This window comes from Abramis brama (genome assembly GCF_963993115.1).
Source record: "Abramis brama genome assembly, chromosome: 1".
NCBI classification, from domain to species: Eukaryota; Metazoa; Chordata; class Actinopteri; order Cypriniformes; family Leuciscidae; genus Abramis; species Abramis brama.
Window position 1 is genome coordinate 67,730,764 of NC_139963.1, and position 18,100 is coordinate 67,748,863.

The 18,100-nt window shown below is 40.2% G+C and overlaps 1 protein-coding gene across 1 annotated transcript; it reads right to left on the reverse strand.

Annotated features, from left to right (window-relative positions):
* Window positions 1–2,303: 2,303 nt before the first annotated feature.
* LOC311079076 (galactose-specific lectin nattectin-like) lies at window positions 2,304–6,715 on the reverse strand. Its single transcript, XM_084108243.1, has 7 exons — window positions 6,640–6,715; window positions 6,493–6,566; window positions 4,967–5,002; window positions 3,700–3,779; window positions 3,140–3,274; window positions 2,578–2,689; window positions 2,304–2,466 (listed from the first exon to the last, which is right to left on the reverse strand). The coding sequence occupies exons 2-7, from the start codon at window positions 6,548–6,550 to the stop codon at window positions 2,408–2,410; spliced, it is 480 nt and encodes a 159-aa protein (XP_083964369.1). The 5' UTR covers window positions 6,551–6,566; window positions 6,640–6,715; the 3' UTR covers window positions 2,304–2,407.
* Window positions 6,716–18,100: the final 11,385 nt, after the last annotated feature.

The window sequence follows — 18,100 nt, forward strand, 5'->3', positions numbered from 1 at the left end:
CATGGCTGTGGTCTTCCTGAAAACTTTCTCTGTTATTGAATTGCTTTAGGTATTTACAGAGATATCCTCAGTCATGTTTTCCCAGAGCACAGGGAGTAACTAGAGCTTTATCTGGCTATGATGGCAGACTTTAGCCACCGATCCGAACACCACAGATCATATTCAGCTAAATCTGCTTCATTCATCTCTGTATTCAACACCAGATTCGCTTGTCCTGTTACTGACTGAGAGCCTGTGCAGTTCACATGGACACTCTTCATCTTTCCGCATTGAAGCGACACTAATCCGCCCATAAATAAAATAAATTATTATTATTATTAATCAAGCTCTGATCGCTGTCCATGGTGCTGAATCTGTAGATGCTCCATTAGATATAAGAGGCCGTCCTATCATTTCATTTAATGGTGAAATCTTTTCAGTGGCGGTTCTACACTGAATTACACCCTGGGCGAGACCCCTGATCCCCCCATAACTGTCACTCACGAGTCACGACCAGAAGTCAAGACTAAACCAATTCACCTTGGTGGTGGTGACCAAGTAATCGTTTTGTATTACCTATTTTTAGACCATTCAGAAAAACAAAACTGTTTAGGAAATATAGAGGCCTGTATTTATAGAATGAAATGTGCGTTATTTGGAAGAAAGTCGAGGTGTGACTGACTTCGATAACTATATGGATCCCCCCCCCCCTTGTCCGTTCCATTTGGGAGAGACCCAGAGGTGAACTGTCATCCGCGCCCGCGCCTCCGCGCCTCCGTGCCCCCACTCCTTTCCCCTTCTCAAACAAACAGCTTCTGTGCACGGCATCTTCTCAGCAAGCAGGGGCGCCTGCAGCTGAGAGGGGGCGCAAATTTGCCAATTCCCCACACAGTGAAATTAATAGAAATAGATTTTTTTTTTCTGCTCGTGCCGGCGGTGCTTTTGAGAAAAGTTCATGAAGAGATAACAGTTAATCAAGTTTGCACTTTGAATTAAATTAAAATGTAGCAACTGACAAAATATTGTATATTAATATCTTTAGTTTTCACAGGCCTGTTTGTTTGAGAACATTAACACAATGAGTCTTTAATGAGACATTGAGTCTTTAATGAGACATTGAGTCTTTAATGAGACATTGAGTCTTTTCGGCCATCTTCAACAATCAGCTCATGAATCTCAACAATGATAACAATCGACAAAATGTTCATATAATCAGATCAACTCTGAACATCACAAAAAACAGCTAAAGTCACGACAAAAACAACAGCAAAAAATAAAACTCTTTATCATTAATTTTACTCTGGTTACACTAACTGTGTGTTTATTTTGCACATTTGAAGCAGCAAGAATAGCCATGAGATGATTTTTAATAAAATCATATGATAATATTATCATCATGTTGTTTATCTCAGCAAGTGTGTAATATCTGATTTTTTAAAAGGTTTTTATGATTGTGGTTGTACAGCGCAAGATCAGCAATGTCACCGTTATCTGCACATTTGTTTTTATGTTGCGTACAGGATCTTAAAGTCTACACACTGTAAAAAGAGATGTGTTAAAAACAACACAGAGTGTGCTGATGGTATTTTTACACATGTTGTGTAGATTTTTAACACACAATGTGTGTTAAAATGTAACTTGATAGAATAGCACTGGGTGGTTTCTGTTTATAAAAAATAATAGGGATATTTTATTTGGTATACCATAAAAACTCTAAAGTAAATAAAACAATACATATACATAAATTAATAAATAAATAAATAAACACAATTTAAATGTATAAAAACTTAAAGATTAACAGGGATTTTTTGGCAGTTTTCTTGTCTTTTTCAAATACTACATTTACCGATCTTTCACGAGTTAGTCTGTGGATTTGCCATGATCGCCGTCCTTCATGGGTTACAGAAAGTTGATGCATATGAAAAAATGTCATATAGACTACTTGGTTTTGGAGAAAGTGGAGTAAATACTTGACATTTATTAAAGGTACAGGATAATAACCTGGTAGTGAGACACAAAATACATGTATATTAAAGACACTCTTATTTTGTGAGTGTGACTAACTTTTTCACATTATTTTTTTTTTACTTGTTTAATTATTTATTTATTTATTTTTTGGGATTTATTCTAGCAATCTCTGTGTTTTTGTTGTTGTTGTTGTTGTTGTTGTTGTTGTTGTTGTTAGGATGCCAAATTACTTATTCTAACTTGTGTTAGTGAGGAAAGAGAGACTGTGGAGTGATACCCAAATTATAAAATGGTGTTTAACAGGCGTCACTGAGTCATTAACTTATCATTCACAAATCACAATCAAAATAATACAATTAACCTTCTTTAAAACACATTTATTACCTCCATTGAACATTTCTAAAGGAAAGTAAATGAGTTAAAGGTGCTTGTTTCTTCTATTGATTTTTCACATGCTGGTTCAGTTCACACACACAAACGGCTTCTTTACAGTACATGGGGCATCATTCCAGTTTCCATCTGTTGCAAGATAGAACAAAATATTTTTTTTCATCATTTGTGTATTATGAAAAAAAAAAAAAATGTTTAGTCTATTTAGATAGTTTATGAGCATTAACAGCAGTTACTTACTGCCATAGTTCATCTCAAGGCAGTGCTCAATTCCATCACGGTTATCGGGCTGGTTAGGCGCCCATATTTGAAAGTTCATTTTGGATCCATCATTCCAGAGCCAGTGTCCCTCCTGTGAACAGAAGAGAAAAAATACATTGTGTTTATGTCCACAGCTCACATGGCTTAAATGTATCTTTATTCATATAAAAGATGATTCCTCATGAACCCTAACCCCATCTCCATTTTAAAAATGTCAGAAATCTAAACAGAAATGGACAGAAATTATTTCACAGAAAGTGTATCAGTGAATAATATGTGAAGAATATTTAAGACAGGGCTAAATTGCTCATCAGCCATCTATTTTACATCAAGTTTCAAAATAGTGTCATACTCGAGTATGACATCATCATGGTGAGTGGCGCCCATCTCATGGAAACCAATGCCCTAAACTAACTATTTAGAGGACAAAAAAAAAAAAACCTCTATCTTTATGCATTTTGAAAAATGTTTTAATGTAAATGTAAATGTAAATGCCCAGTAGCATAAAAAGCAAGAAAAAATAAAAATAAAAATTGCATACATGAACAGCATCATTTCCTCCGATCCAGGCACGAGTTGTGGCCTGAGTTTCGTATCTAATCAGGTCCTGTATAAACATGTACTCATCATGGCTGTGCACAGAAGCAAGGTTCCCATCAAAGTCCAAACAGAATCTCTATAGAGGCGGAGACATGAACAAACACCAATTTATTTTATACAAAATTTCCAAAATCTGTGACATTCAAATGTATTATTGTACACTTGAAGTCCAAAATCTGCCTTTTGAGACAGGACTACTTTTGTAGAAAAGGTTCTGCTTATACTGTATATATAGATTAGATATAACTAATCTAGTTTTTAAGTGATCCTAACACACTACTCTCATGATAACATGAAATGTGTTGTGTCTGTATTCTCCTAGACTCCATTGTAATTTATTAACTGTGGACATATTTTTGTTTTTAAACTGAGGAACAAGTTGAAATTATTTTCCTGCAATAATTAACAGGTGTCACGGATGTTTACAGAGCTTAAGTTGTATTTAACCAAGAATATACTTATATGATTTTTATGTCATATTAGAAGATGAATGTATCATACCTCTGCCTCAATCCATGTTTGAAGGTTATTGAAAAACTTGAAGCATCTGCATCCAAAGGCAGTCCATCCTGCCCAACAGGCTGTTAAAGGGAAGTTTTGTGTGTTATTATTTTTATTTTTTACCATTAATGACCTTTCATGTAACTAAATTAATAACTTTCATTTAAAGGTACAGTATGTAACTTTTGTCCCTTTACCGGTTAAAACACAAAAAGGCATGCAACATTGTTTTGGTCGTGCTTCGGCTTTGCATGACAGAGCAGATGAAGGCGACGCTTCACAATAGATGCTTTACAGTGAACTCTGTTAGAGAGATACATATGACAGTCTGTCTGTTCATTAAAACACCTTACTCAACAGTTGAGTAATAAAAACACCATCATCTCCACTTCGCTTTTACAACTTTTCAATTCCCTCAGTTCTCGCCATCTCTGAAAATCAGAGCCGATGTTGATTTTTGTTTTATCACGAGCTCTGTCTCGTTCTCTTTTCTCCAGCAGACTCTCCTCTGATTGCCATTTGTTTAAATCGGGTGATACTCTGGAGGTTAGAGATTTATCTGCTTCATGTCAACCTTTCTCACTCGTTGTGACAACTAACCCTGCCACTAACTAACCACTAACTAACCTCTGCCACTAACTAACCACTGACTAACCTCTGCCACTGACTAACCACTGCCACTAACTAACCACTGACTAACCTCTGCCACTAACTAACCTTAGCCTCTCACACCATACACGAGTCAAAGCAGCGGAGCAACTTCTATGGAGCGAATTATGTGCCACAATTAAACAAACAAATCAGCATTTTGCAAACAAACTCGATCTACTTCGCAAAACTCGACTCGCAAACAAACAGAAAGCAATGTTCAAGTACAAAGGTCAGTTTGAGTGAAATCCAGTGGAATAACAAATATGTATTGTGTTTTACAAATATAAATAAATGAGCCAAGATAATACCCAATTTCCCCCAAAAACTATCCCGACAGCCAGGTCTAAAAGATAAACCCTTATAACAGGCTTACCATAGTGAATCTATTAAAATTTTATTTTAACAAAGAAACATCATGATGTGAAGAGAAAGACATTTAAGATTTTGCACTCTTCCTAGTCACTAATAAGTTACTAATAATATGCAAAACTGTCAAATTTTCTTGCTTCCAAGATGCTCTTTAGAACATTTTTAAAGCATGCTGGAGAACATGATCATCAGGTATTACACACACTTGAGAAATTCAAAGGGTTTGGACTTTTGGACTACACCTTACCACCACAACGTTTCTTTCCAACAGGATACGTTTCCTCTAAAAAAGAAAGAAATACTACATTATTAAACCAGAACTGCTAGTAGCAGCAGTAGTAGTGGTACTGCTGCTACTACTACTACTGCTACTGCTGCTGCTGCTGCTGCTGCTACTACTACTACTGCTACTGCTACTGCTGCTACTACTGCTGCTACTGCTACTGCTACTGCTGCTACTACTACTACTACTACTGCTACTGCTGCTACTACTGCTGCTACTGCTACTACTACTACTACTACTACTACTGCTACTACTGCTGCTACTGCTGCTACTACTGCTGCTACTGCTACTACTACTACTGCTGCTGCTGCTGCTACTGCTGCTGCTACTACTGCTACTGCTGCTACTACTACTGCTGCTGCTACTGCTGCCACTACTACTGCTGCTACTACTATATTACTACTGCTACTGCTATTACTACTACTACTACTACTACTGCTACTACTGCTGCTGCTGCTACTACTACTACTACTACTACTACTACTACTACTGCTACTGCTGCTGCTGCTGCTACTGCTACTACTACTACTACTGCTGCTACTGCTGCTACTGCTACTACTATATTACTACTGCTACTGCTATTACTACTACTACTACTACTACTGCTACTACTGCTGCTGCTGCTACTACTACTACTACTACTACTACTACTACTACTGCTACTGCTGCTGCTGCTGCTACTACTACTACTACTGCTACTGCTGCTGCTGCTGCTACTGCTACTACTACTACTACTGCTGCTACTGCTGCTGCTGCTGCTGCTACTACTACTACTACTACTACTACTACTGCTACTGCTGCTGCTGCTGCTACTACTACTACTACTACTACTACTACTACTACTACTGCTACTACTGCTGCTGCTGCTGCTACTACTACTACTACTACTACTACTACTACTGCTACTACTGCTGCTGCTGCTACTACTACTACTACTACTACTACTACTACTACTGCTACTGCTGCTGCTGCTGCTACTGCTACTACTACTACTACTGCTACTGCTGCTGCTGCTGCTGCTACTACTACTACTACTACTACTACTACTGCTACTACTACTACTACTACTACTACTACTACTGCTGCTGCTGCTGCTGCTGCTGCTACTGCTGCTGCTGCTGCTGCTACTACTGCTACTGCTGCTACTACTACTACTGCTACTACTACTATGACTACTACTACTACTACTGCTACTACTACTACTAATATACTACAGATGAACACATACATTTGTTGATGTTTTTTATTTTCAAAAGTAATAATATAAATACATTCATAAAAATCAATAACTTTAGCTGATATAATGATATAATCGTTGTTGTTTTATTGTCTAAATGTTATAATAATTAAGAAACAAACTCAGGTTTACTTTAGTGCACATACTCTATTAGATCACTCTTCTGATTAGTCATTACAGAGTTCCAGGTATGCTGCCTACAATTCATGTTAAAATATCAGTTATGATGTGAAACGTGGAATAATGCTCTTACCTGAAGCAGTCAAAGCTACGAGAAGACAGAGAGACAGGTAGACAGTCCAGACCGCCATTGTTCCTCAAACAATACTGAAACAGAAATATACATTAATAATTGTTTCAAAGGTTAAATGGTTCAATTGTGTATTTTCATGATACGAACCAGTTCAGTAGATCAATGTCGATATCTGGATATTGCGTTGTGCAGCTCTGGGTTATCTTTATATACTGGAGGAGAGTTAGTTTATCAGCACCTGCTCATGTTCTCACATTATAGTTTGTACTTGACCCACTTCTATACAGCAAAATCCCTTGTGTTACATCAACTCTGTTCAGGGCACATGAGAGCTGTGTCCCAATGTGAAGGCTGCATCCTTCAAAGACTTCAAGGATGCAGCCTATGCATCCTTCAAAGGACGCATCATGTAGCCTTCATAGAATTTCCTAATTCCGCAACAGGTGTTCCCGATTACCGCTCCCTAAATTAAGCTGGTTTGCTGCGTCCCAATTCAGAGGCTGCGTCCTGAATTGGCGGATTACACTTTAAACTGTTCAAGTATTGGGTGTTAACTTACGTAAATAATGTAATGATATATGAAAATAAAATAAAACTTACATAGGCCTATATATATATATATATATATATTAGGGCTGTCAAATTTAGCGCGTTAATAACGCGTTAACGCAAAATCATATTAACGGCACTAATTTTTTTAACGGACGATTAACGCAGCGCGTATTTTCTGTTTGACCCGTGACCCAACCCCTAGTTGGAGAAATGGAGATACACAGTGTTGGCAACTTAGCGACATTGCAGACCCCTTTAGCGATTTTTTTCCCTTCAACAAAGCGCCCAAACCTTATTTAGTTTCTGAGAATATACCGGTACCGCCGGTACTGCTCTCCCAGCACGCGCGCGCGCGCCTCTCTCTCTCTCTCTCTCTCTCTCTCTCTCTCTCTCTCTGCGTCTCACGCGGAGGAGCAGCGCTTTAATTCAGTTAAACACAGATATTATGTTGCTTCTCTAATTTTACAAATATAGCCGAAATCAGAGCACGGATATTGTCTTTAGCATATGTGTATTTGATTTCACCAGACGACGGCTCGATTATCAGAATTTTTGTGCAGATTAACGTCTTGGAAGGGAGAGCTGGTTATGTTTATTTGGTCGCGTTTCAGTCACCATTTCAAATTCATTCCGTTGTTTGACAACAGAAACAGTAAAATATACGTTTTATTGAGAATTTATTGAGAATTTAGCTTCATCAAAATGGGCACAGAGAGAGACAAACTACAATGTAATAATAAATGCTAAATGTACATTTAGCATTTTCAGAAGAGCTGCCCTGTCATGCAAAAATCTAAACATGTTTGTGTTAATTGCTCAGTGCAAAGAAAGAGAAGTAATGGGAACCTGGTATTTCTTTGTTCTTTCTACATGTGTCTAATAGACATGAACAAGTTCTTTGAAAAACATCTATGACCTTTGAAACATGTCTCGTCTTCATGCTATATTGACTATGGTTTCAATAATAAACATACATTTGCATAAAGCATCTATATTTATCAATGCCCACGTTGATTAGAGTATTACAAACTTGAAAAGTATTAATTTAAGGTATATTTAGAACAAATAAAAAATGTGCGATTAAATGCGATTAATCGCGAGTTAACTCATGACAATAATGCGATTAATCGCGATTAAAAATTTTAATCGATTGACAGCCCTAATATATATATATATATATATATATATATATATTTTTTTTTTTTTTTTAAGGTTCAAATGTTCACTTATATCTTAGCTTGATGTGATTTTGTAGGCTAGTGTATTCTTTTTATTATGTACACATGGACCATGGTGAACATACAGGTTTTCAACCCTGTTTGAATATAAAACCGAATATTGAACATTGAATATTACTCCCGCTCGTCATCGGCAGCAGTCACAGTTGCCAAGCAACAAGAATAATTCCTCCGTAGGCTAGACCGGTCCGAGCGCTTCAGGTGTGCCCTTTCATATGGGACGCAGCTGTAGTTTTTCCCCAATGCGGTATTAGTAAAAATTACTTTTTTTCAGAAATATACTCTTTCTGAAAAGAATCTCAGTGACATGGCAGCCGTCGATTGAGTCAGCCCTGCAAACCTGTTGGTAGACAACTTAGTGGACAGAGGAAATATGCACTCAAACACTCTGGAGACCATCCCAGATGATGTCCCACCAGCAGAGAGGCCTTAACAGAGTCTCTATTGTGGAGCCCATCCCAGGGTCCAGGGTCTCCCTGCTCAGCTCAATAAAATCTTTTTTTCTTATTTCATGTACTGTAAATTTAAATGTTTATGTTGATTTTATTATGTTTAACGTATGTTGTAAATAGTTGGGAAAAGTACTTTTACGTAGCCAATAGAACAAATGATTTTCATTTAACAATTTTATTTGAAAAAAAAGGTATAGAATAATTTGTTTCATGTAGAAATTAGAGTCCTACTCTAGAGTGTTAAAGTAACACTGAAGCAGTGTTAAAGTTGATGAGATAATTAAGTGATTAATTAAGTGATGACTGATCATTAGTAGTGACACCTGATGTTAACAAGCAGAATCACTGAAGGACAGAGGAACAACAAGAACAGAAAAAAGAGAAACACAAGAACTACAACTAACTTCATACACAGAGTTCACACTGAACGATATTAGCCATGATTTTCGCTCGCCAACAGGTTTTGGGAGATCGCCGACAAATGCCCGAAATCAAAATGCCTGGCAAATGCTCGTTCACGTGAGTGACAATCACGCAGTGTGAATTATCAGACACAATCTGAGAGAGTCGCTGACGGCCGTGACATATTTAACATAATAAATATCTGAACCTGTCTGTGATTCACAATCCTGCTGTGTGAATGTGCTCTGACTGAAAACTACATCGGCGATGACCGACAGCCGATGAGAGAGATGAGATACAGGACAGCGGGATGTTCGGGGAGGAGTTATAGACCAGAGATATATTTACAATTATATCAAACAGAAACAAAGCAACAGCAGCACATTGCAGAATTATTTATTTACCCCCAACTCTCTTTGTAGAAACACAATCCTTGCTCTCGTCTCCCCGAACATTTCTTCTCGCATAATCTTTTTTTTTGTTTTTTTTTGCTGCAAATCAGTGCACAGAGAATCGCAATCTTCTTGCAGGCTATCATTTTTAATAACAATTTACGTCTCATGCACGCGTGATCTTGCGTCATTTCCTCATCACTTCTCGCGTGTGTTTGGTTGTGAAATGTAGTTTGCGGACCAGACAGAAGTTGTTGGCAATTCTTTCTTTTGTAAAGTCATGCAGTGTGAAACCTCCTGTCGCAGATCCATCATGCAGTGTGAACACACACACCAGCAACTGAATGCTACCCCAGATAGTCACAGTGACCCGAATACTTTAAAAATCGTGCAGTGTGAACTTCAACTCGGCATAAGATGAAATCAACTGAAGATAAAATAAAACTTTAAATCTGTGAAGATCTCAGCAGAGGATTAAACAACTCCACAAACAGCATTACCAGCTTCACTTATTACTAACCAGATTTTTTGTTTATTTCTGTCAGACGTCTACAGAAGATCTTATTGAGAATCAACATAGGTTTAGATGTTGATGATTTATTGTAAAATGTTTGGTCACCATTATTGTGATCAGTGTTTCTGTAACATTCACCAGCTGGAGTGCCCTTGAGAGCCACCAGAGGGCACTCCACTGCAGACTATTATCACTCCCTCACAAACTACATTTCCCAGAACTCACTGCCCGGACTCATCATCACTGATTGCATTCACCTGTGTCTCATCACCCTGTTAGTCTCAGCCTATTTATACCATGTTCAATCATTCACTCACTGCAAAATTTTGTATGTTGTTGCACTGCATTTCCGAGCATTTTCCCTTGTTTCATGTCTCTTGTTTTTTTTTGTTTTTTTTGCCTGTTTTGTGGATTACTCTTTTGCCTCCTGGTCTCCTGAACTGTCTGGTCCGCCCTGTAGCCCTGAACCGTCTGCTCCACCCTGGCCGCCTGAAGCATCGTCTCCTCCCTGGCCACCTGAAGCATCGTCTCCCCCCTGGCCGCCTGAAGCATCGTCTCCCCCCTGGCCGCCTGAAGGGTCGTCTCCTCCCTGGCCGCCTGAAGGGTCGTCTCCCCCCTGGCCGCCTGAAGGGTCGTCTCCCCCCTGGCCTCCTGAAGGGTAGTCTCCTCTCTGGCCGCCTGAAGGGTCGTCTCCTCCCTGGCCGCCTGAAGGGTCGTCTCCTCCCTGGCCGCCTGAAGGGTCGTCTCCCCCCTGGCCTCCTGAAGGGTCGTCTCCTCCCTGGCCGCCTGAAGGGTCGTCTCCTCCCTGGCCGCCTGAAGGGTCGTCTCCTCCCTGGCCGTCTGAAGGGTCGTCTCCCCCCTGGCCTCCTGAAGGGTCGTCTCCTCTCTGGCCGCCTGAAGGGTCGTCTCCTCTCTGGCCGCCTGAAGGGTCGTCTCCTCCCTGGCCGCCTGAAGGGTCGTCTCCTCCCTGGCCTCCTGAAGGGTCATCTCCTCTCTGGCCTCCTGAAGGGTCGTCTCCCCCCTGGCCTCCTGAAGGGTCGTCTCCTCCCTGGCCGCCTGAAGGGTCGTCTCCTCCCTGGCCTCCTGAAGGGTCATCTCCTCTCTGGCCGTCTGAAGGGTCGTCTCCCCCCTGGCCTCCTGAAGGGTCGTCTCCTCCCTGGCCGCCTGAAGGGTCGTCTCCTCTCTGGCCGCCTGAAGGGTCGTCTCCTCCCTGGCCGCCTGAAGGGTCGTCTCCTCCCTGGCCTCCTGAAGGGTCATCTCCTCTCTGGCCTCCTGAAGAGTCGTCTCCTCTCTGGCCTCCTGAAGAGTCGTCTCCTCCCTGGCTGCCTGCACTGCCTGCTTCGCCCTGGTTGCCTGCACTGCCTGCTTCGCCCTGGTTGCCTGCACTGCCTGCTGATATGGTTGTGTATGGTTGATACACAAGGTAATATGGTTGTGTACTTTATCAAACCATTATTATGATGTGAATTAATGCTGTTTTTTATTTTGTGTGTGTGTGTGTGTGTGTGTGTGTGTGTGTGTGTTCTTGGTATGTATACAGAATAGATGAATATATATTATTCATCTATTCAGTAGTGTAATTTTGTAATTGCATCAGTACATGTTTAATGTTAATGCTGGAGAAGACGATCATCAGGTTTTACACAAACGTCTGGAGTTCAAGCACTTTGAGTGCTGATGTCATTGCATGAAAAGTGGGAAAGCTCATTAGCCTGGCTAACGTCAGACCAAGTCTCATTGAGACTTGGTCTGGGAACTACGTGCGCATTTTCTCGTATTTGAGGCGTGGTTTACGAATGCCCAGAGCCGTTTATTGGGCGCTATGAATGTCTATCAAATGCGCCTGTATGTAGCTCATAGCCAATCGCTTCAATTATACCAGATGACGTATGTAGAGTGACAGAAATTCGACGAGGAAAAAGACGATGGGTCAAAGATTTATTTGTACACGATGGCGTTTAGCGAATATTACCGTTTGTGCAAGATAAACATGAGGGTAGAAGGTAATGTCGAGTCTGATATAAACAAACTGCTTCGGTGTCGTCATCATCTTGCTGCTCCCTCCCCGTTCTGTGATTGGTTCCCTTTTTCAGGGGAAAAATTGTCCCATGGTGTCCAGACTGCCTAGCAGCGTGAATAGAATCGCGCTGCGAGCAAGGCAGTATGGGGAAACCCAGGCTAAAAGCTCATATGAATTCTGTAGATTTCAAATTACTGTCCATATTGTTAAAGGCTGTTTTCTCAAAATGAGTTGTATCTCCTAGCCATCAAGATGGAGGTCTGGCAACTCACCATTGTCAGGGCTCAATCCAGGCCCGGGGTGGGTAATCGGGAGAATCGGGAGAATTCCTGATTCCTGAATACTTTTGGGCCGGTTGAGGATTTTTTTTTTTTTTCACATTTGTCACGTTAGTTACATTAGGCTACACACGTTCCGCATTCTGACACCGCAGCGTGCAGCCTCTGCATGGGTTGTACCATGTGAGGGAGTTCTCCCCTCCCCTCCTATAGAGTTGGTTGGGTCCATAGCCCGTCTTTTTCAAAACGTTTTCTCAGGTAGGCTACCGCGGCACTGCCGGCGCCTACCGATAGCTGGGCCGGCCCTTCCGTAATGGTACGCATCAGGGAGGATGGATGGGAGAAAGAGACCAGGAGGTATGGAAGCTTGTTTCCGCCACATGATAAAAAGTTTACATCTCGTAATTCTGACATTATTTCTCAGAATTGCGAGATATAATGTCAGAATTGTGTGAAATAAAGTTGCAATTGCGTGTTATAAAGTCAGAATTGCGAGATATAAAGTCAGAATTGCGTGAAATAAAGTCGCAATTGCATGTTATAAAGTCAGAATTGCAAGATATAAAGTCAGAATTGCGTGAAATAAAGTCACAATTGCTTCTTATAAAGTCTAAGTGAATTATTATTTAACCTTTACATTATTTGTTGAACCATGGTATTAATACAAACTACACAATAGTAAGAGCTGAACTGTTGCTTCATTTATCCAATTTGGAAAAAGTGCTAATTTGGAATTCCACCATGGAAAAAGTGGGCCGGTCTTGGGCCTGAAACTCCCGGGCTGAAAAGTGGCCCCACTCCGGCCCTGGCTCAATCCGAGGGGCAGGATAAACGGCTGTCTTTCAAATTCGCTCTGCATGCAATAGGACAGCACTACAACCAACCAGAGCATTTTCCCAACAGCGGAGCTAGTTGATAGATTAAACTTTTGCCGTATCTGGCTGGCAAAACTACGAACACATCTTCCTGTTTTAAGAATGACTTAAGTGCCGTTCTTTGTTCTTTTCTCAAAGAAAAGCTTAACTCCAAGCCTTCCAGAGTCACGGACAAAGCCGATTTGAAAGACCGCTGTTCGCCAGCAGCAGCTCTTATTTGTGTTCAAGTGGCAGGGAATTCACGTGGAACCGGCACAACTCTGTCGTCATTATGTTAAACCCGCCCAACGACTCTATACACGATGTGATTGGCCTAACTAGAGTTTGTTTTTTCCAGCTTTAAAGTCAACGGAGAGTTGCTAGACTACCCTGGCTGCAAAATAAATTTTGATGCCGCTAGGGTGCGTCTAGATTTCTAGGCTATGTATCTCCTACACTGAGCCTGAAATCCCCACTTCAGCAGCTTTACATACCACAAACTTTTTTTCTACAGTTTTATTCATATCTGTATTTTGAAGGCTTTTACAGAGGGGTTTGTTCATATATAATTTGCCTGATTTTATACAACATTTATTGATAGTATTTTCTGATTTAGGGAGTGATAAAAAGAGATATACAAAATCTGCTTTGTAAAAACCTTTGATTCTATTATATAAAAAAAATTAACCTGACTTCATCCAATGTTCAGATTGTTCACAGCAAAAACTCCAGTGTTAAATTAACACTCCTGGGAGTGTATATGAGTCCACACTCAAAAGTGTAAAGTGTTAAAATATGAGTGTTAAATTAACACTCAAGAGTGTTAAAGTTAATGAGATAATTAAGTGATTAGTTTAGTGATGATTGAGCATTATTGAAGACACCTGATGTTAACAAGCAGAATCACTGAAGGAGGAAATCACTAATTGTAAGTTACCATTAAGGTGATGGGTGTTTGCTTAGTTGGGCTCTTGACACTTATATGTTTACTTTAAATTTAGCTTGTCTGCTGTTATTGATTTATAACAGTCAGATGAACAAAGAGACAATGTGATCTGATGGTGTTGGTTATGTTTTGACATAATCATGTTATGATCCGTAAAACAAAACTTATTGAGATGGCTTAACTTGTTAATTACAGCAGCTCTGTGATTCCACAGCACATGATTTTCAGTATTTTTCATATAATCCAAAAATATTTCATAACCATTGTTCTGATCAAAAGACTTTCAAATGAATTTATTTAGAAACACAGACATCAATAATCAGTCTGTGAATCTCAACAATGGTGACAATAATAAAGCATGTTGCAGTGGCTGCCACCAATCACAACTCATTTATGGCTCCCATCATGCATTGCGGTATGAATACATTATGATCTGAATTGTCTATGTAATTTACTTTTCCTAATTGAATATTCTGCTCGTCACCATTGTTGAGATGCATAGACTGAATCTTGACGTCTGTGTGTGCCTAAAAGAAAGATTTTTTATTTTTTTTTAAACAACTTTTAAGAAATCCTTTGTATTATATCTAAAATTCTGGATATTTATGCAGATTCACAGTTATGCTGTAATCAACAACATAAATCTAAGTCAGAAATAAGGATCTTAATGAGTTCAGTGATCAATATCAAATGATGATTGTCATAATATAACCAATACCATCAGATCACTTTTTCTCTTTGTTCATCTGGCAGTTATAAGATACAACAGCCAAACAAAATCTAAAGTAAATGTATAAGGGTCAAGAGCCCGACTAAAGCAAACACCCATCACCATAACGGTGGCTTACAATTTATGATTTTCTCCTTCAGTGAGTCTGCTTGTTAACATCAGGTGTCTTCAATAATGATCAATCATTACTAAATTAATCACTTAATTAGCTCATTAACTTTAACACTCTTGAGTGTTAATTTAACACTCATATTTTAACACTTTACACTCTTGAGTGTGGACTCATATACACTCCCAGGAGTGTTAATTTAACACTGGAGTTTTTGCTGTGTTAAAATGTATACAAGTTAGTGCATAATTTATTATATAACACCTCATATTTAAACATTTCAGGAAACATGTCATACAAAAAAATGTTTGCAATTTTTAATGTAATCAATCAACTGGATTGATATCTAGAAGTTTTTTTTTTTTTACCCTATTCACCTGGTGTCACCTTAAAGCTGAAACTATTTAATTTCTGTGACACTATGAAGCTGTTGTATAAGTATTTTCACAAAAGTGACAGCATTGTGTAAACAGAATGTGAGAAAGAGAACATGAGCAGTTGCTGGAATCAACATTACCTTGAATATGTCAGAGTCACCTCGAATGAACGGAGGATTGTTGCTGCCGTCAGCAAATGTTGTACATACTACAAAATGTTTAACTCCTTTTAGAGATTATGTGTAAATGCATGAATAAATCATTGACATTCACGTAATCTAAAGTGTAATCTATCCAACACATGTAAACGTTTTTCATATAATTTACAGCTCTTTTTTTATAAATTATGTACAAACTGCATTTTTTTTTAATTGAGGGGAGGGGGAAGGGGAAAGGGAAGCGCAAGAAGGAGACTGTCCTCCTCCAAAATACGACCCCATAGGCATTACCCGTATTACATCCTATAGTTACGTTTTAAAATGAAGCGCCCTCTAGCAGTCTTGTAAATAACGACAGTCTGCATTTACACTGCAAGTCTATAATGCACAGATCCAATCTTTTGTCCAGATCCAATTTTTTGGCCCGACTGTTAACACTCACTTTAGACAGGACTGGGGTCCGTTCTCCGTACGTCGCTAACTCAGTTAGCTGGATTTCATTGTTGACTATTTGGCATGATCTTGGATTGTTTGGTTCTTCGACGCTCATTCTGGACTTGCTGTCATAGCAACAGGTCCATGAACTCAAGGGGAAAGGGAAGCGCAAGAAGGAGACTGTTAGCTGGACTGTTAGCAGAGGCTGCCATACTCCTAGTAGAGTGAGCTCTGACCACCAAGGGTGACGGTATTACCGTCCCAATAGGTTCCAAATCTCTGGGTGAGGGTGAAGGATTGTGCCCCAAGCCTGAGACAGAAGGTCTCTCCTGATCGGAAGCTCCAAGGGAGAGCTGTCGAGGAGATAAATAAGGTCCACAAACCAAATTCTGCTCGGCCATCGTGGTGCTACTAGCAGTAGGCTTATTCCGTTCTGGCGGATACTCTCCAGAACTCCTGGGAGCAGAGCAACATGGGGAAGTGCGTACAGACGTAGCCTCGGCCACATCTGCACCTTAGCCTCCAGCCCCAGGGGACAGTGCGTCGTGTGCTGAGACGCAAACAGATCCACTTCTGTTTGGCCGTAAATTTCCCATAAATACTCCACCACAATCCACTGGCCTAAGCCCCTGCCTCGACAGGATGTCTGCTCCTATATTCTGGCACCCTAGGATATACACTGCCCTCAGAGAGAGTATCTTCCCTAGGGACCACAGGAGGATCTGGTGCGCCAGTTTGCATAGTGGATGCGACCGCAGACCCCCCTGATGATTTATGTAAGAGACCACCGATGTGTTGTCTGTACGGACAAGCACATGATGGCCTCTCAGGTCTGACAGGAAGCTGCCATGAGGCTAACAGTCTCTCGAACTGTTTCACAGTGCGTGACTGGCCTAGCTTTAAACCCCATTTCAGTGGGCAGCTGCTCTGGAATATTGATTAGCTTTGTGTCTGTAGGTGCTGGACCTGTTATCTCCTGGTTCCCAGAACCCATCCGTGAAGACAAGGACAAAAACATCCTCATTCCCGGTCTAACGCACACACCACTCTCATCCTTTGCTGAGTTTGACACTCATTTTATCCCCGCAAGTTTAAACCGCACCACAGCCTCTATTAAACTAAACCAGCGCTCCAGCCGCAGTCACGCTATCCTCCTCATAAAGGTTTGAATGTGCACATTTCACTTCATTCATTCTCCATAACTGTCACTGGGGTGGCAGTGGCTCAGTGGTTCATGTAAGTTGTCTACAAACCGGAAGGTTGGTGGTTCCATCCCCGGTTCCACCTGACCAAGTGTCAAGGCGTCCATGAGCAAGACATGAGCTGCTCCTTGCATGGCTGACACCGCTGTCGGTGAATGAATGTCAAGTCAAGTCAAGTTTATTTATATAGCGCTTTTCACAATACAGATTGTATCAAAGCAGCTTCACAGTATTAAATTAAAATAATACATCAATGCTTGTTTCTAGTGGAAAACGTCCACGTTTGGTAATGCTGATCAATAGTATTGTTGATTGATTAATTAAATTAAATATCCCAAATATCCCCAACTGAGCAAGCCAAAGGCAACAGTCTCTCGAATGGGTGAATGTGAGGCAATATGTAAAGCGCTTTGGTGGCCATGAGTCTGTTGAAAGCGTTATATAAATGCAGTCCATTAGCACTTAAGCAGGTCCTGGTCTCTGTGTGGTAGACCATGATTTGGTAGCTGGTGCTGAAAATAAATCTCTCCCTCAAACAATACCACTGACTTTTACTGTGTTCGCTGATTGTAATTGGGAAAGGGAACACTTATGTTAGTATTATAAAGCTAGAGCCTTATGATTTCTGCAATGTAGAAAACACAAAACTCCCATGAATAAAAATTTAATTTTCTGTATAATGGAGAATTTGGCTAAATTTTAGATAAATCACCAGGGGCCGTATTCACAAAGAATTTTAAGGCTAAAAGTAGCTCCTAACTGGCGAATTTAGGAGCAACTCCTAAAAATAATGGGCGTGTCACTCGTAACTTTAGGACTCCTAATTTTTTTGATTAAGAGTAATTCGCGAAGCATTTTAGCCCTAAAAGTAGCACCTAAGCCTGGGACAGCTTAAAAGAAGTCGAGAGGACTCCTAACTCACTAAGACCTATTCACAAACCGCTTTTTG

What these genes read in the sequence shown, in the direction of transcription:
- LOC311079076 (XM_084108243.1), bottom strand. Translation starts at nt 6,550, where the DNA reads ATGGCGGTCTGGACTGTCTACCTGTCTCTCTGTCTTCTCGTAGCTTTG. An exon ending in GAGGAAATGATGCTGTTCAT is followed by an intron (nt 2,690 to 3,139) that starts GTATGCAATTTT and finishes TTCTGTTCACAG; the next exon opens with GAGGGACACTGGCTCTGGAA. An exon ending in CCTTGAGATGAACTATGGCA is followed by an intron (nt 2,467 to 2,577) that starts GTAAGTAACTGC and finishes ATCTTGCAACAG; the next exon opens with ATGGAAACTGGAATGATGCC.